A 26,872-nucleotide genomic window follows, 5' to 3' on the forward strand; every position below is an offset into this window, starting at 1 on the left:
TCTTAACGACTTGTGCTCTATTTGTTCTCTTTTGATAAAAACTTTGTAAAATCACAAAAATTGATTTCTATTGCTGAAAAAGATGATTGTGTTTCTTATTGCATGTACGATTACATATTTACATGAGGAAAAGATGATACCTGGTTGAATAAAAAGTTGAAAGTTTTAATCTTGAGACACTATCATGTTTATCATCAAGAATGGTTTCAACTTATTTAACCTTGATGTCACATACTGTCATATCACGTGTTAAGGTCACAAAGCCTACTATGGAACATTGTTTTTGTGGTTCCTTGCATCTATAATTGGTCTCTTGGAGTAATATTTATTCAAATCATAAACCCGATGCTATATTTGTTTATATTGCTTTGAATTTGTAATATTTGTTTGATACTTTGCATAACAGTTGTTTTTTTTAAAATGTAAAAACAAAACATTGTTTTATTTAAAAAAAAAACAACATCTGCATGAAGTTAATATAGTCTATTTCAAATTATACCATGCCCATACATTTAAAGTACTAGTAATTTGCTTATATAGTCAAAAATTGTGTTTTTGTGTACTTTGAGACACAAAAAGATTATTATTCGGTATCAAAATTTTTCATCAAATATGTACATGTACATGAAGTTATGCCTCAAAAATGATAATACAAAATCTTACAACCTTAAAACTTAAAATATCAGAATTAAATCAAGGCTTAAATGCCATGATTCAGGTTTTGAAAACACTGAAGACCTTTGGTCAAGACCTATGCCTCAAAAATAAAAATACAAAATCTTAAAACCTTAAAACTTAAAATATCAGAATTAAATCAAGGCTAACATGCCATGATTCAGGTTTTGAAAACACTGAAGACCTTTGGTCAAGTTCAAAATGATCCGTGATACTGTGCCATTTTCCCAGGTTTCTGCCTGAAGTGGAATTCTGATTAACTCTTCATGTTAAAATATCAAAAGCGGGGATTACTTTTTTATTGTGTGTATTTGACTCCGGGCATAACGTGTTTAAGCCTATTTAATATAAACGGCTTAAAGCCATTAATCTAATTTTCGCTAATTAAAAATTACTACATATTGAATCGTATGTTTGTGAAACAGCCAGACCTTGTCGTTAGAATACTTCAAATAGCCTGTCAACTGTGCTTCTTTTGAGAAGATGGATCTTGTTTGCAGGAGTATATCTGATCCGTTTCTACACAGGGCACAGATTCACGACAGATTTTATCGCAGTCGTTATGATGTACCTTTTTGGGTAAGTTATAAAAAGCAATGATTTTTCCACTCAAACAGCATGTTCATTAATAACTACGTAAAGAGTATACGTAATTAGGCTTTAGAATTGTGTTTCTGTCCAAGCTAACAGACATTCAGTTGCCAAAGTAATTAAAATTAGATGTTAGATCCAGTCGCTTACTCGCTACACAATTATGCAGTTCCGAACATGGAAAAAAATCCTGCAGTTTGAAGAGCTTTTGGATTTTCTATCCTTTTATGTTTACCCCGCATTGTGAAAATATTTAAATATTTTAAACCAGAAATACTATTAGGCATTTTATTACTGATGTTGTCAGTTTACTTGCATATGAAACTTTCTAAACATAAGTTGAAGCCTTGGAAGGACAAGTACACGTAGTTTTGGTTTGTAAAAAAGGCGGCTCTTGATCTGCACGTGATTTTATCTGACTTCACTATCCAAAATTATTGAGAATATTTCGAAGAAGTTTGATAAAAAGCTGGAGGCAAAAAGAGAAACAAATGTCTTCAGAATGTGTTGATATCAAATATTTACAATCAAAGTACTGAAGTACTGAAAGCCGGGCTCTTTTGGTATGTCTTTATGCATATTGTATAGTTAAGACTGAAAATCTCTCTCTCTCTCTTTTTCTCTCTCTCATGCTTTTAATGTCGGCAAAGCGTCAGAGAGCGACCAAATTTTGTAAGCGGCTATAAACAAAAATGTGTCTGTCTAGTAGAAAAAAGTTAAACAATAGCTGCCTTGAATTTTTCAACAAGCGTTATATATTCAATACCCATTTTTTCAACGCGCAGCAAACTACATTGTAGTTCATGGAAATTCATGCGCATTGTATGTGCCCAAAATGTATAGTCTTGTTTTTATAACATCTATCTTTTTTAGTTTTCTTATTAATAAGAAAACTAAAAAAGATAGACAATTCTCTCTAAATTAAAAAAAAAAAGAAACAAAATGCCAACACTTTTGACAAAACGTGTCTCTTTGTGTAACTATTTGGTATAGCAGAAGCTTTTACTTTGACGCTGTTTGGTTTTTTTTTTACTTTTGAAGTTGTGCTATTTAAAGTAACATTGACGATTTGCCTGTCTACAGCAAGGACTCTGCTTTCAGCAGAACCCGGCTAAAAATGTATGAGAGACTAAGGTCATGACAATTCAAAATCTAGCAGAGCTAGGAGCTTTGCACATCAGTAAAACGCTCACATCAGTTTTAATTAAGGAATAAAAATGGGTGTCATATTAATCCGAAATATTAATGCAGTTCACTGTAAGAAATAATACATATCAAATAATGTAGATCACTTTCTGGAAACATGTCCCGGCAAGGGATGTTTCTATTCATCACCAAAGTAAGTAACAAATAATAGACACGTTGTTTGTCAACATAGAAGGTCACAGTCTTCATCAATATGAGAGTCCTCCGTGGTATAAGACAATGACGACAGAACCTTATGAGACTTAACGTGCAATCATTGAATAAATGATCACTGAATAATTTAGAGGTTTTGGTAGAATTTCAAATTACCAGGTGCTCTAAAATGTGATTGATATTTAGCTTTGAGAATATACCTGAATGATTCTTTACTGAATTTGCATAAATATTTAAAGAAAGGGACGAGCAAAGCATGTAAAGTGACGTTCATTGTGAAATGATCAGTTCTTTCAATAGGACAAAGTGGGGCATACTGATTCAAATCATGGCATGATTTCTGCATGATTTAATTCATCAAGACATTTTGGTCAGAAATATCATACCTGTGATCACTTTCATCACATCAGTTGTTTTGCGACCATAAAAAATTTGAGTTGCATGCAAGACCATGAGGAATTTACTAATTTTCGTGGCGTATTTTGGAATCTGTTTTCTGCCCAAATGTTTTGTTAACGGTCTAACTTTATCAACTATGCAGAATCAAAAAGCTATTCAAAATAAATTATTAAAAGGATACAAAAAGTCTCTACGTCCAATATTCAATCAGGATTTACCCGTTACCGTTGACATACAATTTATTTTCCGTAAAATGCATCACTACGACGTTGTAAGCGGGCTTTTTGAGTTCACAGGTGGGATTCGACTATCCTGGAGGGATTTCTCATTTACGTGGAACCCTAAGGATTACGGAAATGCAACTGCCACCAGACTTCCGATAGATGAAGTATGGATTCCAAACATTGGCGTTCGAAATCCGGCAGAAAGAGAGGAATTCATGCAAATTGAAATCGCGGGTTTTTCTGTTGAGGTCACAAGCAAAGGAGTAGTGCATCTCAGGAATTCAGGTTTGATTAAAATGATGTGTCAGTCTGATGTTACATACTACCCTTTCGATTCCCACACTTGCTCGCTAGTTTTAACTATTCTTAATTACAACAGCAATGAAGTCAAGTTTCATACCAAAAAACAAGTGGAGGAAAACAGTGATTTCAAAGATAACGGGAAGTGGAACGTGACAGTTCTCGGGTCTAGAATAAGTGCCGCTGCAGTATCTGTCGACTTAAAAATAAGACGACGACCCTCCTTTCTCGTTGTTAACATCTTTCTGCCAGTCATCTTCATTTTGGCCATGAACACTGTCGTCTTTCTACTTCCAGTTGAATCCGGCGAGAGAGTGTCTTTTTCAATCACAGGTTTTTTGGCGTTCACGGTTTTCATTACAATTTTAACGGACCAACTCCCACACCAGTCCAACCCGCTTTCAATTCTCAGCTCGCTTTTTGCTTTTCAGCTGGCAAATAGCACAATGATCCTTATTTGCAATGTTCTGGTTGTAAACTTGTATCATCGGACCTCCAACATTAACTCTTCCTGTCTCTTGGCTTTCGTTAGACTCACGCGAAGAAACACCAGGAAAAACACCCCAGTCTTAAAAATCGACCCCAAAGGTCATCCTGATTCCGATTGTCGTGAACCAAATGACGATTATGAGTTTGATAATGGCGTTACTTGGAAAGATGTGGCGAGCGTGTTCGACAAGTGTTTCTTGTTTGCCTTTCTCTGTTCGACTTTTGTTCCAATTTTCGTTTTTATTCTGTACGTCAGTCATCGCTTTTAAAACAAGAGACAAAAAAGACCTTTATGAGATTTGAACAACATGATCATGAATAATATTTTGGATTTGATGATCAATCTATACTTTAATGTTTATTTTCGATCAACATCTGTGCAACTAAATATGCTGGATTATGTGTTGTACTTTTGTTTTTGTAATTTTATCAACAGTTTGTGTAGAATAATACTACTGAATTGAATGATAGCGAATATATATAAATATTTACCATGTAAATTACATTTTTGTGCTCGGTTTTAGTTTAGATTTATTTATTAAAGCAAATTACGATGGCAACTGTTCATTGAACTTGTCAATACTGCAAATTACTTATTATGGTAGGCACTCAAAGAGAGTTTATTAATTGCACTAACTTAGATTACTCTGTGTTTGTGTTTAGTATAATGAATATCAAACTTGAGATCTATGGTGCCCGGATGCATATAAATGAAGGGTCATTTCAGAAATGAACAAAAATATATTATTATTTTAAAGGAAAAATAAACATTATATAATTTGTTTATAATAAATTTCGCTCATTTGAATATAGGTATTAGATTTAAAACAAAAATGAAATATATTTAAAAAATCAAAATAAGTAAATGATAAGATTAAAGATTTAAAAAATTATTAACAAGAATATAATTTATATTATAATGTGTGTTTAGTTATATACATGTATGGAAGAAATGGTCCAAATGAGAGCTGCAAACAAGATTTTTTTATAATAAGGATACTAAGAAATAATAACCAGGCATAAATGTCGTCATCAGGTGCACCACCTTAAGTCCTGCGTCATGTTCCTATTTTTAGTATCGATATCAGCTAAACACATTTCAAGTTTTAACATCTCTGCTGACTTCTGTGGTTGTCGTATATAAGATGTCCTAAAATTAGGAAGTATGAGGGAGAATAACTTTTATGTTTACCATAAGGTTTCATAACTGTATAGAAAAATACTTTTTTTTTTATCTTCGGGCATTATAAATATGCATTCTTGTACTGTATCTAGACGATTTGGGAAATTATATACGTTGTTTTGTCTCTTTTTCGCGGAATTTGGCGATCCAGATCCACGCATATATTGAGATTTAGGAACTAAGTAAATAAGTTTTTAAGTTATTTAAAACAGCTGATTAAATGTACTTACGCATCCAATGGTAATTAGTACACAAATCGCTATTATGTATTTTATGGTGTCGACTGCATATATGGTTTATCACGATAAAACAGTCAGGAGGGTGTTGACGTTCACAGCAGTCTGTGTGATGAATTTATAAAGCAATGTTGAAATTACTTTATGCCTTTAATGTCGTGCGCTCGTGTAAATAAGCATAGCTCGCATTAAACTTTAGATTACATTTCACATGCGACCTGCCTTTTATTATTGCTGTTTAGGCCTGTATATAAAATCGAATATCTATAATAAACTGGGTTTATTTTTAATTAAGGCTGTAAAAAATAGATTGTGATTTAATTTTTAGGAGAGGAGTCTCTTTCAAGGCTTTTCCATATTTTCTAGTTTGTAAGAACAGACTTCACATCGGTGATTTCATACTTTACTGCATTTACACAAATGATTTGTCAGACAAGTCGTTTATAAACATTTTCTTTCATCTCTCTGTTTATAATTTTAGAAAATGACTGTCAATTACTTACTTTTAGTACATGTATTTCACAAACATCAAATTTCATCTGTTAATTGTTAGGTGATGCGATGCACTAGTCCGTATATGAGTTTACCAATTCCATCTCAACAATACATCAAATTAATCTTAATTATTCATTAATGTTGTAATGTTTTTGGAAAATTCCAAGTTCAAATATTATTGTGATGGTCTTAGATCAACTTGATAACTATTGGTCAAAACCACATGACTTGCCAGACACAGTTGAGCATGTCTCAATCTATCTGACTCCATTTAACTTCGAAATCAGACTTTTTTTCTATTTACACAGTCTCATATGTTAAATGTGGCCAGGTATTTCCCGTAAACAAGGCTCTACTCGCTATTTGTCTGATTCTTGATATTTCAGAGTAAAAAAAAAGTATCATTTGGGTCTTTCACGTCAAATGACCAAACTCTGAAAAAAATTATTGGCAAGATTTTACTTTACTTCTTCTACTGGTTATTCGAAAATGAATTCAAATTTACCCGAATAAGCATGATCCAAAATGGTATAACGCAGTATATGAAATGATAATGATATTTTTAAGAGAAAATTTAATGCAATTGTTTTCATCCTTCGTTACTAAAAGTTATACATGATTGAAAAGAAAGCCAAACTATTTTTGAATAAGAACTGTGTATAAAAATGCAAATAAAAACATTAAATTATTTGCAAGGAAAAGGAATAACATTCATTGTGAATTGTTATATTCTCTATGCTTATACGTATTAATGATAACTATGACTGAATTTATCTTTTAACTTGGCCATAACGGAAAACTTGACTTGCAGTTTATTGCAAAACTGTATGATTTGTGAAACATCGTTTTTAGTATGAAGAAGAATATACGATTTCCTACTAGTTCTTACTTCTCTTGTATGTTTAATCTTTGCAGGCTAAAATATTTTTACTGAAATACGGCAATTGTTAAAGTATCTGCACTCAAAGATATTTTTTCTTTAAAAAAAATAATAGCTTAATCAATTTGATGGTAAATGCATGCAAACTTTTTTATTGCATGTGCTGATATTACTAACATTCAAAAGTCTTTTATATTTAAGTTGTTTAAGTTTCACTAATCAGAAACCCTAACTACGTATGTAGTACATGTGTTTAAATTGTAAAAATATGTGCTTTGAAATATACGCGAAAAGGTCGCGCACAATGGTACCGCTTTTTGGTTTTAAATCTACCCCTTTTTTACCACTGGTAACATGTATAGTATTATTAAATACTCGGGGTCACCGTATATAATTTGAATTGATCGCTTAATTTATTACATACTTTTATGTATATTAGTGTATAAATAAAAAATAATGTACTGCGTAATATTTAAGTCACAGTTTTATATTCAATTCGCAATGTTTACATTTTGACAAAAGTTGTCCTCGAACAAGTTTATATTGCTTTCTGGCGTCCTTTAAATAAATCTCAGGTGAATCTTCATCCCAAATTCGATATAGATTGAAGTTGTATATGGCATAACCATCCAACTGAAAAATGAAAAAAAACAAAAAACAAAATATTGAAAAATAAAGTGTACTATATTTTTTTTCATCATTTCTTTTTAATTATTATACATGTACATGTATTTGTTATCAATCCTTGGCTGTTTTAGTGTTTGTCTGCATATATTTATGTGTAACATATATACAGTCATGTATAATGCACCTCGTATACCAGTGACCTGCTTTTGAGTGCATATAAAAGTATGACTTAAATAGTAGCTTAAATTATTACTCAGAATGCAATAATAATTTTAACATAGTTACCATCTTTTATATTACGCCATTTACTAGCCCTCGACCATTACAGCCTTCAGGTCTTTGAGTCTATAGATAGTGCTTCAGGCTGATACAGAGTGTGATATGAAAAGGGTCATTTCATTCTCTGATAATAACGGATAATGTTATCGGGGATTTGTGGGTATGACGTGCCATTAATTAGGTAATCTTGGAGAGTGATTGTAATACTACTGAGGTAAACAATTGCAAAGTACAATTAAAGATGATGAAATCGATTAATAATTTATCTCAACACAAATGCACGTTGTACCTATGGTCTTCTCTACAATTCCACTAAAATCAAAATGAATAATTGAATAACTAAGAATTAAAAATAAGCAAAACGTTAAAGCTTGAGGGCAAAACATTTTCCAATGCGGACGACGAGCCAAATCTATTAAATATGTTCTTTTCAAGTTTACTAGGGAGTCCTCCAAGCCAAACTTTTATTACCCTTATCGTTATTGCTCCGATAAACTCTATGGTCATTCCACGTTGTATTTTTGTTTATCTATAAACTGATAATTCTAACTACAAAGTTGTTATATCGTCCAATATCAGAACGTAAGGTAAACAATTAAGGCTTTATTAACAAGCAGATTTAGACTGGCCCCCAATGACTCTTGCCTATATTCAAGTTTGTTGAATACACAATACTTAGATAAATGGATTTACATAACCCCATTAGCATACAGCTGCGATAAATCTGATCCCGAGTCGTAGGGTTCCGGAGCTTTGTTAGTTTCGTCGACATTTAAAAAATTCATGGAACTAAAATTTCTTTTTGTCAACTCTTCACTCTGAATGTTTCTGCTTTGTTTGATTTTTAAAATGATGGACAAAAACACATAGCTGAATCGAAAATGGTCTTTTATAAAGAAAATGACGGTAAACTTTATCATATATACAAATCATATACAACATATAAAATAATATAAAAACAATGCTTAATACTTCAACATAGTTAAAATTTATCCTTACAATCAAAAGTTTTTTAAACGCACGAATCAATTTTACAATTTAATTCTAAGCTTGCAGATTTTTTCGCAATTACTCTTTGTTAATTTAGAATTTTCAGATCAAACATGCACAAACATTGAATCAGCGACAGAAGATTTAAAAAATAGCAAATGTCATTGCTGTTCAGAGTTTGTAAAAAAAGGGGACTAAAATATATTGTAGATCATTTATCATCAATAAGGAAATGATATTTCCTTTCCCCAGAAACCCATGCTGGTATTGTTTGTTCTACTGAAATCACAGAGTTACGAACAAAGATGTTACCAACGAACTTTGAAAATTACTAGGTTATTAATTTTTCAGTGCCCTTTATCTTATCAGGCAATGTCGACATCACTAATGATATTTGAAGTTTGATCATGGAATCATTAACAAGTTTTGATTAAGACCTTCAAATCAATCCGTACCCTAACTTTCGCTTTGAGGCTCGACTATGTAAACCATAGACACAGTTAGAATAAATAAAAGTAAAGGAAGCATGAGAAGACCTTTTACCATGGCGACCATTATTTGACGTAAAAAAACTCACCAGGGACAGATATACCACATCACGTTCGTGTTGGTGTTGATATTAAATGCATCACAACATGTTTACCATTTAATATATCACCACACGAATATTGTAATCACTTTCATTGCAAAATTGGCATTGCAACCAGCACCAGAATCTGAGAACAAAGACTATGAGAAATTTACGATTTGTTTTTGCGTATTTTGGAACCTGTTTTCTATCCAAATGTCTGGTTGTAAGTCAGATAGATGGACTGTCTTATTCAACTATGGACAACCAAATAGCCATACAAGATAAAGTGTTACAAGGGTACAAGAAGACTATCCGTCCAATTTTCGATCAAGATTTACCTCTGACCGTTAGCGTAGCGTTTATTTTCCGTAAAATGCACGACTACGATGTTGTAAGTGGGCTCTTTGTGTTCACTGGTGAAATTCGCTTAACTTGGAGGGATTTTTCTCTTCATTGGAACCCTGAAGATTTCGGAAACGCAACAGTCACACGACTTCCGGTAGACGAGGTATGGATTCCAAACATTGGCATTGGAAATCCGGCAGAAAGCGAAGAATTTATGGAAATTGAAATTGCGGGTTTTTCTGTGGCAGTATCAAGCAAAGGTGTCGTGCACCTCAGAAATTCAGGTTTGATCAAAATAATGTGTGAATCTGATGTGACTTACTATCCGTTCGATACTCACAACTGCTCATTGATTCTAAATGTTCTAAATTACGACGCAGATGAAATTCAGTTCAATCCCCACAAACAGGTGATAGAAAGCAGTACTTTCAAAGACAACGGACAGTGGAAAGTGGCAGTTGGCGGTTCAAGAATAGAAAAAACATCAATGACTGTCGACTTACAAATAAAGCGACGATCCTCATTCCTCGTGGTGAACATATTTCTGCCAGTCATTTTTATTTTATCCATGAACATAGTTGTCTTTCTACTTCCAGTAGAATCTGGCGAGAGAATCTCCTTTTCAATCACTGGTTTTCTAGCATTTGCAGTTTTTATAACAATACTGACAGATAAGGTCCCACACCAATCGAACCCGCTTTCAATCATCAGCTCCATTTTCGCTTTTCAGCTGGCAAATAGCACCATGATTCTTATTTGCAATGTACTTGTAGTAAATTTATATCATCGGACCACCAAAATCACATCCTCCTGCCTTGTCGGTTTTGTAAGACTTATGAGACGGAGCCCAAAAAGAAAATCGACAGTCACAAATATCGACATCAAAGTTCATCCTGATTTCGATTGTCGTGAAACGAACGACGACATCGTATTTGAAGATGGCATTGCATGGAAAGACGTTGCGGGAGTGTTCGACAGTTTTTTCCTGTTTGTTTTCATCTGTTCCACTTTTATTCCGATCTTTGTTTTCATTCTTTACGTCATGTTAAATACATAGACGAACAGTAGGTATCTCACAATGGAGACCAAAATACTGAATTACGTATTTTATATGATTGACATGTTTTCTTTTATTTAAAATAAATAACAATTGGCAACTTATGATTGCTCTAACTTATGATAGAAATATACACTTCACGTAAAAATGTAGTGTGTCCAACATTGTTTAGCGGTGCACTGTTCTAGTATAGTTACAAGGGTATTATCAAACAAATCATTATTGTTCATGTAATTTCAGCAACTTTTGGTTTAAAGTAGCTAGCCATCGAAGATGAACACGTGACATACACTGTGTCTGTATTAATTTGCATAATAAATGAATATTGCAACTACAGTTGTTCACAGATCTTATTTATTGAAGCAGCATTTAACAAGTGTTCATTTTAAAGTATAATTATTTTGACTTGAAAACGTTCCTGTTATAAAATACATTAGTCAAATTGTTTGTAAGAAATTTTCAAAATATTGGATGCTTGTTCGACTCATGAGGCTGTTTTATTTTTCAATGTAACCCCATTAAAACACCAATAAATGCTTATTTTTTTTTTGCCTTTTGAATTACTGCGAAATAACTTCAGACCACACAGAGGTATCAATAAAAAATCCCTTGACAGAAATAATTATTTTTTAATTTAAAAAAGCGATAATGATAAAACACTTATTTTAACACCCGTAATTTAAAACCATGACAAAGGCTATTCCGGTACATAAAGTTTTTAAAAAAATCCCGTGGTTTGTTTCAAGACTTCATTAATAAAAAGAAAAGTCCAGAAGAAGGCCCCGTCGTGGTCGCGTCTCCAATCACGCTGCTTATTGACAGACCCCATTAAAGGTCCCGCGGTCATCCTATCGCCCTATCCTAATTGTTTACAGAACTCATTAACAGATCACCTTTCCTGTTTTGTTTTTATTTACATTGACTTTTCTACCTGATCCTATAACGACCCGTCGCCTTCACCTGATACTATCACTGCCTCAGTACATTTTATACATCAGAAGGTCCAATAAGTCGCAAGTAGATTGACTGTGAAATCATGTTTTTGTCTTATTTTAAACCAAATTAAAAGTGAAGATAAAGAATAATACCCGAAGTTGATTTTTTTGGTGTTACTTTGTCGATAAGAGTCGATATTGATCTATAACCGATTGAAATATACCACCGGGAATTTATGTACTTTGAACACGGTGGGGTCTGACTTAGAGGCATTTGAATATTTCATGAACTCAGCGATCTACAGTGCACCAAAGAATTAACACTTCAACAAATCAGTTAATTGGTGTCTCTCTTTCTCTGTGTTTGGTTCTTCTCAATTCTTGCACAATTTCTTAGCCTTAGTTTGAAGGAATTTTTCCCGTGATGTTGATGATTTAAATTCAAGACCCCATGAAAAAGAGAAACCTTTGCGTTATTGTGCAAGGTACACTCCGATAAACGGGTAATTTAATTTTCTCTCTCTCTCTCTCTCTCTCTCTCTCTCTCTAAATGAACAATTTAAAAGCGCTTTTGCGTGCATGTGGTACAATTCAAATTAGGACAAAGTAGCAATCTATTGTTGTTTTATTTGTAAATCAAACACTACAAAACCTTTCATTCTCCACAAGTATTATTTGTTTAATTGCAAGAGCAAAAAGAAAAATATCTACAAAATACACAAAACACAATTCCTGTAACCGTTCGCCATTATTTCCAGATCATGTTCCAACGAAACAACAATACATAGCTGCACTCCACTCGCAGTTTAAAAATTTTTAAATTGACTTCTAAACAGTTAAATGAAACATCATTGTGCGGGGGTCTGGAGGTAATTATTTACATAACTTACACACAAGTGTTTATATAAGAAAGGAAAACAGTTCACAAGAAGAGCTCAAGCTCTGTACAGAGCTCTGATGGCCTGACGCTTTGTCTGGACTCGATGTGTGCGCACGGATCTCGCGCCCTGAGTGGCCCAAGCGGCTGTATATTTTAATAGTTAAGACCTACCTGTGACTCCTTTGACAGAATCAGGTATACAATGTCACCTGTTTATATACATATATGTTGTGAACCAAGCTGCTCCTCCTAACCGCGGTCAATGTATCAGTGATTTTTTTTGGCCAGTGAGGAAGGTACATTTAACAAAATTCAGTAAGTAAAAGCCGTCATATTTTAAAGTTAAATTTCGATTTTATCATTAAAATGGTGTGATGTTACATGTATTTAAATGTTTATGCTGATTGTAAAAAAAAAATCATGAAATTTGTTTTTCCAAAATTTAAAAGCCTAAACTATTTTATAGAATTAACCAGCATGTTAACAGTTAGACTGGTTGAAAGTATAAAGAGGGATACATAAATTATTGACATTAAATCAAGTTAAGCTGTTTAATTTTAATCTCTGAAAACCCACTTTAAACCTCAGGAGGTATTAGTGTTCATCTTTTTGCTATCCTTTTAAAAACACATTTTCTTGTCACAAATAAAAAAAAATGAAATAATAAAATAACAATAATAACCCCCCCCCCTAAAAAAACCCCCAAATTTTGTAATAAATCACCCTATTTTTTCAAAAAGGAATATATATAATCTTAAATTTTAAATAATACATTTCAAACATGATAAAAAATGGAGCATCAAAGATTGCCTTTTTATTTTTAGATTTAATGCAATAAAATAATAAGACGATATGTATAAACAGTAGAACCACATGACACAAGATAGTCTACTCGAGTCATCAAATCTTACATAAAACAAGAATTAGTCTGACATTAGGTCTCGAACTTATCCCCCGGATCGCCTTTCTTTCATCACAGAAGAGTCTGACATGCAATGAATACTCCAAGTTTATCCTCTTACTTTTTTTCAGAAAGGTATTAATAATAGTTAAACACCCCTGGGTCCTAATCGCATCGACTCAAATCAAAATTCTATAACCGCCATTGCTTGTTACGGAGTGCATCCACATTCCCAAGCAACATGCAGAGAGCTAGGATTTCGCTTTTTAAAAGTCTTAATCAATCCCCAAAAGAAGGAAACGGACGAAAACTTCAACGGGGAGTCTTTATCTATAACAAGCTTTGATTTTACTAAGAGGACCCTTTAACAACTCAGATTGCGGTACGGTAGAGTAACGGTATCATTCTGAAGTAGCAAGATTACAAGTTGTTTCCTAGGAATGATGGTTGTATTCCCGTTTACAACGCCTTCTTGTCTTTGACATGAAAATATTTGCTTCCCTAATCAACGGGTCATTCAGGAGAAGTTTTTTTTTTATCAACTTGCGTTTCAAACTATACTATATTTTCTATAGCTCATTGGCTTTTTCACATGCCCACCCAGATATATGAAGAACTTGTACTATTCATAAATTTCTAAGGACATTGCGACGAACAATCGCTTATTTAAATTAAATAGAAATTTCAACTGATTTTCTAACGAATTTAAGAAGTGCTAAATATAGAGTCGTAAAATTATTTTTGGGTACATCAATTAAAACAAAATTTCAAAACCATTCATAAAAAAAAACGCAAAAAAATATTTAAACAAAATCTAAGAACGACATCAGAGAATTCCCAAGGCCAATGACTCAACTGCGTGATATTTTGTTTTGAAGAGGAAACTTTCGAATTCTTCAAAAACAGATAAGAAGTCCTAAACTACACAAGAATTTGTCCTTCAAAGAAACAACAATACAGAATAGTTACAGTTTTTCTTTTTTTATCATAAAAAAATGCTTAAAACTTTTAAACAAATGAAGGCATTGTACAACTTTCCTAAATATTTGGTCCACAATTTTTCTCGGACTTTAAAAATAGTTTCTTCAAAAATAAAAAAAGGCTAACTCTGGTTCTCATTTAAAATTCATATGTCAACTCCTTTTAAAAAGGGACGCCTGCATCTAATGCAGATTGTTTCGCAAGATGTTATCACAAAGGGGGAAATATTATTGTTACAATTTTCTCAAGTAAGTGTCGAATTTTTGGCTGATTATTGGTTAATGTCTCCCGGTGTAAGTGTACAGCGACCTGTGTATATGGGGTCTGTGTACCAGCGGTGCCACCCGGTGAAAGTTTGATTTGAATTATAACCCTTTGTGTCAATGTTTGGTAAGGCTAATTTGGTAGATATATAGACAATAGCGGTCGCTCGTAAAACATGATAGTTCAGAGAATCTGACAGTCATGCTTTTCATCTAAACTTGACAAAGATCGAGAAATGATTGACACTGTGAGATCCTATGTGTGTTTTACTTCATATTATTCTTTATTTTTTTCTTTCTGTTTCTCGATCAATTGGCCAATCTACGATCTATCCTTAATTACTTTTAGAAGAATGTTGTCATTATGGCACCTTTTAAATCTTACATGTCAATCTCGTCCGATAAAATAGACTTATTTTTAACAATTCCTTAAGATAATTCTTTTTTTTTCTCTTCCGCATATCTAGTATATTGTTTCCAACTCTATTTGTTGTGAAAAATCTGATTTCATTGTTGCAAATTGTTTATCGTTAATCAGCTAGAATCTATTAAACCTGGTCAAATACAGCGCATGTATACACAAAGTATTTGTAAACATTGCAATTAATTGTCCGAACAAATTTGCTAAACAAAGATTCCTCTGTTGACAGTTTAGTTAACGATGGTTAACGTCATTAAGAAAAGGTTTCTATGCTAGATTTCTGGGTGATTAAGCTCTTTCGTGCTGGGAGATAGATAAATGACATAAAAGACGCAGGGCCTCTTTTTGTAAAGCATGTTACTGTTATTTGGAATTTAAACCCCCCTCTGGAACCAAAAGAAAAAAAAACCTCAGCCACAAATTTAACAATAGGACCCGAAATACGGAAATAGATACTGTATCGATAAGTTCAATCGTGATTCGACAGGAATTTGTTTTTATCTTTCAATATTATTTCATACCCTGTCCTCAAATATTTTAATGATCAATTAATAAGAGCATTCAGCCCCGCGATTTAAAGAGACCGGGTATTTTAGCAGGACTATGTCAACCTACCGTAAATACTAACTGACAGGCGATGACTAGAGATTGTTCTCTTTAAGGTTATGGCGGCTACACCCATTTCCCCACGGGCTCAGGACCGACAAAAAGCTAGATTGGCGAAATTGGAAGAAAAGTGGAGCGTTCTGTTTAACCAGGTAATGTCAACATCGAAAAAATGTGGAAAATTCATGACCCAAGGGGCAGGAGTTATAATGATAGGGTGGGGCGATATTGATTATTTTGTATGAATTCTTTAAATTTCGGTGACCCCAGCTCAGAATACGATTGGGTCTGAATGTACACAAATTAAATGCAGATTATCTATGAATGCATATATACAAATTGCAACGCAATTTAAACAGGTAGGTATAATGTGATAATCAGACGCACATGCGTTTTATGTATGATACAGAAATCAGCATTAAATCCCATCATCAGCAACATTATATGTAATTTGTTATATATTAAAAAGATCTGCGTTATTTTAATTATATGGTAAAAAAAAAGAAGATATCAAATGCCAATTGTAACTTCATTAACATTAAATGACATTACAGTTCTAATCAAACATTTGGAAAAACTGAGCGTAAATGCCACTTGAGGCTTGATAATGTATTAATGGCATCATTTTCAACACGAGGGACCTAAATCAATATTAATAACATAATACAAATTGCAATTCTATCATTGATTGCTCTAGTTTTGTTTTCTCAGAAAACAAGAGCTCCAATTTACAGCGTGGACATGTACATTGATAATCTACATCAGTGTTGTGACGGCAAGAAGAACAGGTTGCTGTCTAGCAGTGGCCACAGCAACCTCAGCAACGGAAACAGCAATGGCAGCAGCATCTGTAGCACTAATCCTACCGCCAACCTTGAAGTATCTCATCTCCTTCAGAAACTAAGACTCGACCTGAAAATGTCATACCAATGGTAGGGGGAGAGTAATTGCGAAACAAAGTATAATAAACCTAATTTGTGTATTAATCACTTTGGCACGATTATATGATATCGATTATTTGATGATGATTGTAGCGGATCTTTTTAATGCCACATGTTTAATTTTTTAAAGTGTACATTAACTTCAACATATCCGATCAGCGGATGCGATACAGCGCGTAAATTTATTACACTTTGAGGGCATTTTGAGAACTTAATCATCATCTTAAAACTCCAGTCTGAATTTTAAACCATTTGAGAAACTCATTTAAAAACTAAAAAAAAAACCCTGTATATATATTATGCAATCAATACATGTTTTAAACGTCATCTGTAACAGGTTTATTGAAGATTTCTGTAAGAGAGAGAACAATGGTCTAACCTTATTGCTGAACTTGCTACGAAACATTCAGAAGATCGCAAAAGAAATGAATTCTGTTCCATCAAAAGAAAAAGCACAGACCCGGAAACGGTTACTGGTATGAACAAAGGACGAACAAAAGATGATATAAAGTGTGACCATGAAATCAGAATTTATACTAATATGTTATCACTGTGGGTTTTTTTTAAATTACAGTCGGAAGAACTGGACTGTTTGGTGTGCGTCAAATTTTGTCTCCGTGCGCAGGTAACGTTACATTTACAACACAACTTAACGCGACACTTCATATAATTGACGGATTTTTGTTTTAACAAAACGCAAACGGAGAAAAATTGTAACCAATCTTAATAATACCATTCGTATTGATTTTGTGTTTTAGTAGTGTGTCTCATCTCGTTTCATTTCCTTAATTCTTCTTTCAAGATTGCAAGCAAAGTCTTGTTGGACTCGACTTACGGGCTGGAAAGCGTGGCTTCGGCGTTAATGAGTTCCTTCACGAAGTCAAGAATTGCTGCTCTAGAGGTTAATCCCCTTCTCTTCTTTTTATCATGAGTTTGTGTGACTGAGTGTATTTTTACGAACGTAATTTTCACTTTCATTTCCGTTTATGTGCGATCGGTTGATGCATTTCTCGATTTACATATAGCATTCAGTGTTTCAAAGGTAATACTATTCTGAAGAAAATTTCACAGGAAATTACATATGTACCGGTATAAAATTTTCAGCTTTAAAACTTGTTAAGTGTAAAAGGCCAGATGATGTCCTCATTGTTGAGTTTTGGCGCAAATTTTATTCCCTTTTAGAGATAATTTTTCAGAAAGAAATTATGACATTTTTCTGCATATGGAAAAATCACACTAAAATTGTTTAATTGGCAACGTACATGCAATTCTGTTTAACTGTTTGTATTTGTAATTAGATATACATATACTTAATTTTTGCAATTTTGTTTTGGCGATTTCTGATGTGATGACATTTAAATGATATGAAATACATTTTTGCTTCTTAATTTTTTTTGTGCGTTTGAGATACTACAATATTTAACAAATACTTATACCACCAAATAGAAAAATCCACGGTTATACGGTATTTTGCCTTACTGATAAATTAGGACATTTGTTTTCCTATAGATAATGAGCTTGATACTGAGGGAACCTGGGGGATTCAATAGAAACGTCGACTGCTTCACGTACTTCCGTCTCAAGAACTGCGAGCCTGTGCGATTCAAATTCCTCGTCAGCATGCTGATGTCAAGATCTGACGGTTCCCTGTCTTTTCAGGTCCCTAGTTAATTACACCCCTTACTGAGTAGCCTCTTCCTATCTTCTTTTGTTGAACTTAATTATTCCAAACTCAATCTTTTGAACATTCTGTCAATCTTCAGTTTATGACCCTCTTTCAGTCAAAGTTTATCGAATAACTCTGAGAATGATAAAGTGTAGGGCAATTCAGCGAAATCCAATTTAAAGAGTATGTCAAATATCCACTTGTTTAAGATTTTTAATTCCAGTTTTTGTACCTGTATAGGTGTGTTGTATGAGGTATTTGAATTCCTTAATTACGTTTGCTCCCAATTCCAACATCAAAGTCTTTCTCCAGACTGAGTTGGAAATGGCGGGAGTGGATCCAAATGTTCTACTAATGGTGAGTTCAGTTCAATGAGCGAAGAAGTACTTTCAGACTTGTTGTTATCTGAAAATTAATCATAATTACGTAAAAAGAATTATTTCTGCATTTTTTTTTAAAATAAAACTTATAAAATAAAAACACACTCAATTTTGATTATCTCCTTAAACTAGAGTCAACAGATTTCTTTAAGTTTAAATCGACAATTTTGTTAAGCTAATTTTACACAAACAATGTACATTTTAATACGACAATCAATAAAGAATAAAAACAAGACAGACAGGAATGTATTTTTAATTCTTTAAGATGATAGAAGACAACAAACTGCCGGAAAAAGATGATCTCATCCGAGAGATCCTGGACTTCCAAAACAGCCAAATCGATGTCGACACTGTCTTGGAAACCAACAAAGCACTGCACGAGAAGGTTCGTGTTAATAGGGAAAACAATGATTTTTTTTCTCGTGCCGAAAGAAAACTGCCACACATCCCTATAATTTGCATTATTTTCTAAACAGAATCTATTTTGTAAACTTTTGTAGATTACAACACTGAGAAATCAAGTTAAGGTATAGCAGTGTGTTGTCTATTAACATTTGCACACTAATCCACGTTGTACAAGTACAGTTACATGTACACGAATACATTTGTACTTGTTAATGATATGTACGTCACATACATGTACATTTTTGTTTACAGATGCTCTTTAAAATATGTTACGCAAAATTTATATGTGAAGTGTTCTGCTTGGTCTAGCTTTTTCTATCTTTTCTAGCTGTCGCAGGCAGAAAAACAGACGTCCAGTAAAACGAAACCGGCACCACCCCCACCCCCACCACCACCACCGCCTCCACTTCCTGTTACCAACCAGCTTCGTACTGCACCTGCGCAGATGACGACGGAAACGCAACATAACCCTAATGTAACTGTGAATGTTGATGTACATGTACAAAGTGTTCAAAACGAAAATTCAGCCTTGCAGCGTCTTACGAACTGTCTTCAAGAATTAAAAACGATACATGACAACGAAAACACACGACAAGATATTAGTAAGTAGAATACGGCAAAATACAGACAGTTGCTTCGTTAACGTTTATGTTCATTAGTTCTAGATGGGGTTAGGGAAGTAGAAGACCTACCCCAAAATCTTAACAAGCCCAAAACTAAGAAACAAAATATTACACAAACTACACTAACCAACAAAATCCTAATCGGGGCAGGCTGGGTGTGGGGATGGGTGGGTTATTGTTTCTATCTTAAAATTTGATTTGTATGCAAAATTTTCTTTTTATTTGTTTAACAGTTTCCACAAAATATTGAGCAGGTCAGCTCGTTCAAGAATCATTTCACTTTATCTCAAATTTAGAAAATGCTTTTCAAAAATAAAGGGGGGGGGGGGTAGGCAAAGTCCATTGTCGCTCCCCACCCCTCTCTTGCTACGTGCCTGAAATATGATTAATATTTTCAAGATAAATTTTTAAATGTACTAAAGTCAATGCTGTTATAGTAGACATCAAGAACATACTTTTTTATTTTAAATTTTTATAATTATCATTTGCAAATTATTGTGTGAATATTCGGTTTCACATTCAGTTTCCAGAACTACTTGTGCTTTAAGGTTTAACCTATTATTTTTCAACCTTTTAACCTCTAGACGAGTGCAATAACAATGAGGTCACGTGTAAGGATGAGAAAGTTCCTTTTTCTCCAAGAGCCAAATTGCCATATTTGAACTGGACTGTGATAGGCGATGTTGAAAATACTATGTTTAAGGTAATAGGATGCCATTTGGTTACTTAGAATTGCATGTCTTGTTATAATTATTGATAATAATCTAGCTTGTGTCTTTGAAGACAAAAAAAATCGATTTAAGGGGCTCTAATGAATTGGATTTCTTCCAGCATCTAAATTATGAAAGAGTTCTTCAAGAGATAGAATTGTTTGAACTTGAAGAAAGTTTTAAGATCGGACAGGAACAGAAACAAGATTGTCCAAAACGTATGTACCCGGCACTATGGTAATCTTTAATGTACACTCCCTTTTGTGAACAACGAAAAGATAAAAAAAATTATTATAAAATTTAATTATAGTCATTATATTTCAGCGCTAAGAGAAAAATCTAGAAAATCGAAAATTCGATTTATGGAGCCATCCAGAGCTAAAAACCTTTGTAAGTCTTAATACACATAAATATAAAACAGTGTACATCACTGCACACCAAATAAAAATGGTAAAACATCATGGATTTTTTCGCGTGTCAATATTTGCAAAAATGAGGAAAAATTTGTAACATTTTTAATTTGCATGTTTCTTTTTTGTAATTTAAAAAGTTTTATATAGAAAATGATTAAGGATACATTTTCAATTCTTTTCGATTTGAAAGAGATCGCCAAAAAAGCGAAAATTAAATCATCGTGAAAATTATCGAATATACGGTAATTTGATATATAGTAACAAATTTAAGATATTCGATTTTTTTTGGACAGCCATCTTACAGAAGAAGATCGGGCGCTCTCCTTTGGTAATCAAGGAGTATATAGAGGAGTACGATGTTGATGCTCTGTTATCCGACAATGCGGAGTTACTTCTCAAGTTCATTCCGACAGAGACTGAGGTTAGAGTTCAAAGACAATTAGGTCATTCTGGTACCGTTGGGATTGCATATCAATTGCAGCTTTTCGGGCCTTTCCGGCAGAGCTCGGAAAAGCACGTTTTCCGAGCTCTGTCAGGGAGGCCCGAGACGGTGCGGTTGGATTGCATTTATATAAGCAACGACATTTCTAAATTATCTCCGAAGATCTTAGAATAAGAAATTACATTTTGGTGACAGATATTGGAATAACAATATCAAAACTTGACGTTGATTTTGAGATGTTTGCAAAATAACGTTAAGTTTAAACAATCATAATTTTGACTTAAAGATGAGGACGATAATGGAATTAGACTTTCAGTTGGAAGATTTAGATGAAGCAGAGCAAATGCTGGTGCAAGTAAGTTTTTTGCAAAGCAATAACTTTAGAGCAAAATTAATGTGTTTTTTTCTAATATGCTCGAGTTTTTCCTGTCCAAACTTTATAATAATATCATAGCCTGAATAAATTGACGTTGTTCAAAGATAGCCACTTAATTCTTTATCCTCAGTTGATGTCCATCGCTAGGCTAGAGGATCGGCTCCGTCTGATGATCTTTATGGACAGTTTCCCACGTGTAGCTGACACACTTTTACCTGTAAGACACCTTTGTTAAAATCTTCGTAGAGTCAAAACAGTTGACGGCTGCATTTTTATTAATTTTTTTTAAAATGTCAATTCCTTCGTGAAAAGTTGCAAAACTGGCTTCCAAACAGATTGTTCATTTTTAAATAAGTTTATCTAAAGCAATATTAAGATTTATGCACAAAATTCATTGTGAACTATAGTTTATAAAACTTTTAAGATTTATTTGATATTTTAAAATTTATGAAACCGAATAGTTAAGAAAGAATCATTGTATTTTTCTTTTACAGCCAATCGCTGATTTAATGAAGAAGTCCACTTGCTTACTTAGATGTACAAAGTTGCAGAAAATTTTCGAGGTAGGTACATGCTTGTCAATCTAGGTCACAGAAAACTCTTTTTAAACGTTAGGTGCAATTTAAGCAATAAAATATGTACATGTAATACATTCTTGTACACAGCCTAAGTACAGGACGTGTCAACAACATGAATTTATTGCTTTATTTATCTATTCTTCCATTATCATCAGATCATTCTGGCCGTGGGAAATTTCATCAATGGTAACAGGAAGCAAGCCTGTGGATTCCGAGTTTCGTCACTTCCGCTGGTATGTTTGCTTCATTTTGGAAGGTTGTAATGGTCGGATAGAACAATAGAAAGAACTTTGCATAGAAAACGTAAAGCGAAAAGTTTAAATTGCGGGAATTATAAAAGTTGTAATTTTTCAAATTATTAAAAATCAGGATACTTGCTTGTTTCGCTTTAAATGAAATTTTGTCTATGAGTGCATTTTTCGTTATCCAGTTAGAACAAATTCGATCCGGGGATCGATCCTTGAACCTTCTGGAGTACATCGCAGAACTAGTTGTACGTCACTACTATGATGTTCATGATTGGTATGACGACCTTGACATTCTCAACACTAGTTCAGGTAAAGTATAGGCAAATTATTAACTAACGGTATTATCACATATCATTAAATGTTAGATGTCATAATATCCATTGATCGTTATAATTAATGAATGTTAATTGTTGTTAAGTTAATATCAAATTACCATCGTCAATTTTAAATGGTCTGTATACCGGTATATTAGAATTTGACATCTTTTTTTTTTAAATTACCCTTATAAAAAATCGTGAATGTTTAGCAAAGTCAAAGTATTTTATTAAAAATGGAAAACGAGTTTGCTGAAATATTAAAAAAATACAGTATTGAGATTATTGGATGTATTTGCATTTTACAATTTGTTTCGAATTCCGAATGACCACTCCTTCGAAGAGAGGTAACTCTAAATTTATTTTTCAATCACGTCTATTGATAGCGTACACACTAAATGAACATTATAGTCGCAAAGCACTCTCTAGCCGGTTAGGAGAGGTCTATACGGACTCCTTACCGTTGCCTGAGACGATGCATGTACATACCCTATAATAGATATAATAGTTTATATATTTTTAAAAAAACATATAATGACATTACATACTATATGTACAGAAACTACAAGCAAAATAGTTAAAAAGTGATTACTGATTACTGAGTATCAACTCTACTTATTGCTGTGGCGTTTTTTAGTCTCTTTTCAGTCTTTGCTGGCATCAGTCAAGGAGATGGATTTTGCCATGTCTACTTTACAGCGAGAGATAACAGAAACAAACTGCCAACGACTTATTGTATCCTTAATTATCTACACTTACAATGTTAATTTTAAAGGAAAAAAGTCTTTATTAGTTACTTAACATAACGTGATCAGTTTTCAAATAAAAATTGAAGAAAAAAAATTAGATATTCATTTTACCCAAACTATTTAAAATTTAAAACTTTAACATGTACAAAGGTATTCCACGAAGAAATGTCAACGAAATGTTGTAAAATTCAGAAGGAATTCCGTGAAATGGAATCAGTATATAGATCATTGTGTACCATGTTCGGGGAAAATGCTTCAGATTTGGACTCGCAGGAATTTTTCAAACTAATACATAATTTTGCCGAATCGTACAGGGTAAGGGTAAAAAATGGTATGCGAAAATTTACTAGTCTGATATTCAAAAACAAAGTCTAATGAATTGTTAAAAATCTTTGTTTTCTGGAATGTTGATAAATATCTTCTTTACAGATGTCTGATAAACAGTTGAATAGACAGCGATGGAGAATGGGAATTACTCTAACAAAAGCAAAACAGGACAAACCCGCCACATCGGAAAAGGAACTTGAGACGCGTTCTCCGAGGTTTACCCATATTGATTCTGCCCCAGTGCGGTCGCCGGGTTATCATCACACAGAAAACCGACAAGAACAGGCCTTTACGTTTGAAAATGACATTGCTGAGAAGGAAATAGTGACACTGAGTGAACAGAGTATAGAAGACTGGGTTGTAAATAGTCCACCTCCTTCAGCATGTACGGACGTATTACGAGAAGAATCGTTCGCAAGAATACACAACCTGGATCAACCAAAAGAGGAAATGGACAGTATCTTTGATTACGAGACCGAAAGTGAGGATAGTGCGTTTGTTGGGTCTGAAGGACAATATCTCCGGTCTTCAAGCAATAGAAAATTCACCTTTGATAATGGTGTCTTACATCATGAATACCGCTCCAATTTTCTCCGGAAACCGAGTCCTCCACCAGAACCATTTCCGGACTACTCGGTTTGTGGGACATTCCGATTTGATGACGAAGTTGATAAGGTGTTGAGTGATTTCGAGGGAAAATTGAACGAATACTGCACGATAGCCAGTGTCCCTGTATACAAAGGGTACCTGGATATGAGATCAGAGATTTACATTTAAGGAAACAAGAAACGGCTATTTTTCAACTACTTGTATAAAATTTGCTTTTTTATAATATATTTTTGTGCAATGAATTTCACACGGCTGTGCAATATTTCCCTATGATATTAATAATATTTACCAATATAAATATTAAATGTGTATGTGTATATACATATATGTGTATGTTCTGTGCCTAATATATGTACATTACTATGATTTGTTAGTCGCCTATTATTTAAATTATGTCATAAAACTCGGATGGCTAATGCACTTAGTTATACCGATATCGAATCATCACAAATTCGCTAAACAACTGACAAGACTGAATAGATGGAAAACGACTGATTTCGCAGTTAGTAATAAGGATTAATTACATTTTGATCTCGCCACTTATTGCGTGTACTGTTAACAGTACATCAAAGACAATATCTATATGTATATTATCCTTGTGCTATCATGGCTCAGTTCCTGAACGCATATCTTTGATATTATATACAATAAACGAACAAAAGGGGAAGTCGCTCTAGAAATCTTTTCATGATTCTGTTATAAATTGTAGTATTAATCTTTCTCGGCAAAATTCTCTCTACAGCCGTGATAAACATACACCGATTGAGTTAATTAGCGGCTTTTCAGTACTGCGCTGTGTTGTAAAAGAGATTGATCAATAACTGAACGCACACCTAAACGCAAGCTGAAATATGAAATCATGGATAGCAGGCGGCAAACGTAAAAAAAAAACCCCAAACCAAACAAACACATAAGGTCTCTTAAACGTTTGACGCAGAAGAAAAATCCCTGATTTCCATTTTACTGATTTGTTTTTTTTGGGGGGGGGCCTTAAGATAAGCCCACTACTTAGCAAATGAAAAGATACTAGCCGCTTGTTCCTTGATAACTCGTTTGGCCGCTAAGTCGCCAATTTGAAGTTTAAAATATACCACTAATGGCATGTTTTAGTCATAGTTAATTTCAATATGTAAAGATTTATTGAAAATCGATCGAAAATTTTATTAGGCAGATTGCAGAAATTCTTATGATATTTTATTGAAAATTATCCGTCATATTCGTTGTCATATTCATAACCTGTTATGTTTTAAGTTTTAATTTCTTGTAGACTTAACTTATTAATAAGCGATTTGGAATTGATATTTTTTGTAGATACTTTATGATTTCACAAATCGTTTTATTTCGTGGGGTTAAAATTTTAGATATACTGAATAAAAAACGTGTTTCACTAATTACCGAGAATATAAACCGAGCAACATTTATCACGAACTGTAGTGGATTAATATTATATGTCAACATATGAAAAATATTGTTATGACATCACATTGAAGCCTGACATTCAATTGATTACTGGTGCATATACATACCGACACAAATCTAGTTCTGTTCTCATTTTCCTGGCTCGGTGCCAACAATATCTATTAATTAATAATTTTCTATGCCAAAAGGACGGAAAGTGTGTTGACAATGTTTTGCAGATGCATACTAATTGAAAAGTCTTTCAGACTGTTTTTTTAAAACATATGTTCTTCGTGTTGTTTATTTTGGAATGGTCCGGTTGAGACTTTTCGGCTGATCGGATCGATACAGAATATTTAGACACCGTTTATAGATCATCGTGATTACTCCAAGAAGTCTTACGAAACAGGATTCAGGAGTGTAAAGCAAAAAAACCCGAAACACTCTTAGGAAAATCGATTAACAGGTGGAGGGATTACAGTACTGTGATACAATGATCGCTTGTTAATGGCCTCACGAGATCTTTGGTCATTTGTGGTGAAGCATTCTTCCTGACACATAACTTTGCTTGGATATGGAGTGCTTGTAACATGAATTTCTATTCCGTGCTCTCTCGGGATATTCTTCTGCGTATTTTTATATTGGGTGAGTAAAACAGAGTTTTAAATTCATTTTTTTTTTACTAAGATGTCTAATAAATGTGTACATTTATATTACTAGTACTGCATGTGACAACAGTCGGTCGCTTGGTATGACAAAAACTAGTCAACGCTCATGATGTTGTTAAAAGAATGAATTAACTTTCATAATTCGAAATAAAATACATTTTAAGACTAGCAGATTGCATTGTAAAATAACGCATAACACCATCTTCATTAATATTGATTCCGTAATCCCACCTGAGATCTTGATTTTATTAGTAAATTTAATGTCACATACACAGTTAAATAATTAATAATGCCCCTCATCACAAATCGTTAAATTTTATCAAATTATCAATATTCAG

The 26,872-nt window shown here is 33.4% G+C and overlaps 1 protein-coding gene across 6 annotated transcripts; it reads left to right on the forward strand.

Moving 5' to 3' along the window:
* Nucleotides 1-1,100: 1,100 nt before the first annotated feature.
* Nucleotides 1,101-24,883, forward strand: LOC128166751 (formin-like protein 1). Of its 6 annotated transcripts, none has more exons than XM_052832103.1 (23): nucleotides 1,101-1,254; nucleotides 15,744-15,839; nucleotides 16,399-16,619; nucleotides 16,966-17,104; nucleotides 17,203-17,253; nucleotides 17,431-17,529; nucleotides 18,138-18,287; nucleotides 18,535-18,651; nucleotides 18,940-19,059; nucleotides 19,175-19,201; nucleotides 19,408-19,681; nucleotides 20,287-20,405; nucleotides 20,534-20,630; nucleotides 20,737-20,802; nucleotides 21,119-21,246; nucleotides 21,554-21,622; nucleotides 21,774-21,860; nucleotides 22,138-22,206; nucleotides 22,377-22,454; nucleotides 22,652-22,778; nucleotides 23,421-23,518; nucleotides 23,683-23,847; nucleotides 23,962-24,883. In XM_052832103.1, the coding sequence occupies exons 1-23, from the start codon at nucleotides 1,159-1,161 to the stop codon at nucleotides 24,634-24,636; spliced, it is 3,168 nt and encodes a 1,055-aa protein (XP_052688063.1). In that variant the 5' UTR covers nucleotides 1,101-1,158; the 3' UTR covers nucleotides 24,637-24,883. The 6 variants fall into 6 exon arrangements, with proteins under 6 accessions (XP_052688063.1, XP_052688064.1, XP_052688067.1 ...); XM_052832107.1 differs by lacking the exon at nucleotides 1,101-1,254 and adding an exon at nucleotides 12,035-12,138; XM_052832105.1 differs by lacking the exon at nucleotides 1,101-1,254 and adding an exon at nucleotides 12,459-12,830.
* Nucleotides 24,884-26,872: the final 1,989 nt, after the last annotated feature.

The sequence above is a fragment of the Crassostrea angulata genome, chromosome 10 (assembly GCF_025612915.1).
Source record: "Crassostrea angulata isolate pt1a10 chromosome 10, ASM2561291v2, whole genome shotgun sequence".
NCBI classification, from domain to species: domain Eukaryota; kingdom Metazoa; phylum Mollusca; class Bivalvia; order Ostreida; family Ostreidae; genus Magallana; species Magallana angulata.

What these genes read in the sequence shown, in the direction of transcription:
- LOC128166751 (XM_052832103.1), top strand. Translation starts at nt 1,159, where the DNA reads ATGGATCTTGTTTGCAGGAGTATATCTGATCCGTTTCTACACAGGGCA. An exon ending in GTTATGATGTACCTTTTTGG is followed by an intron (nt 1,255 to 15,743) that starts GTAAGTTATAAA and finishes GTTCTCTTTAAG; the next exon opens with GTTATGGCGGCTACACCCAT. An exon ending in AGACCCGGAAACGGTTACTG is followed by an intron (nt 17,105 to 17,202) that starts GTATGAACAAAG and finishes TTTAAATTACAG; the next exon opens with TCGGAAGAACTGGACTGTTT.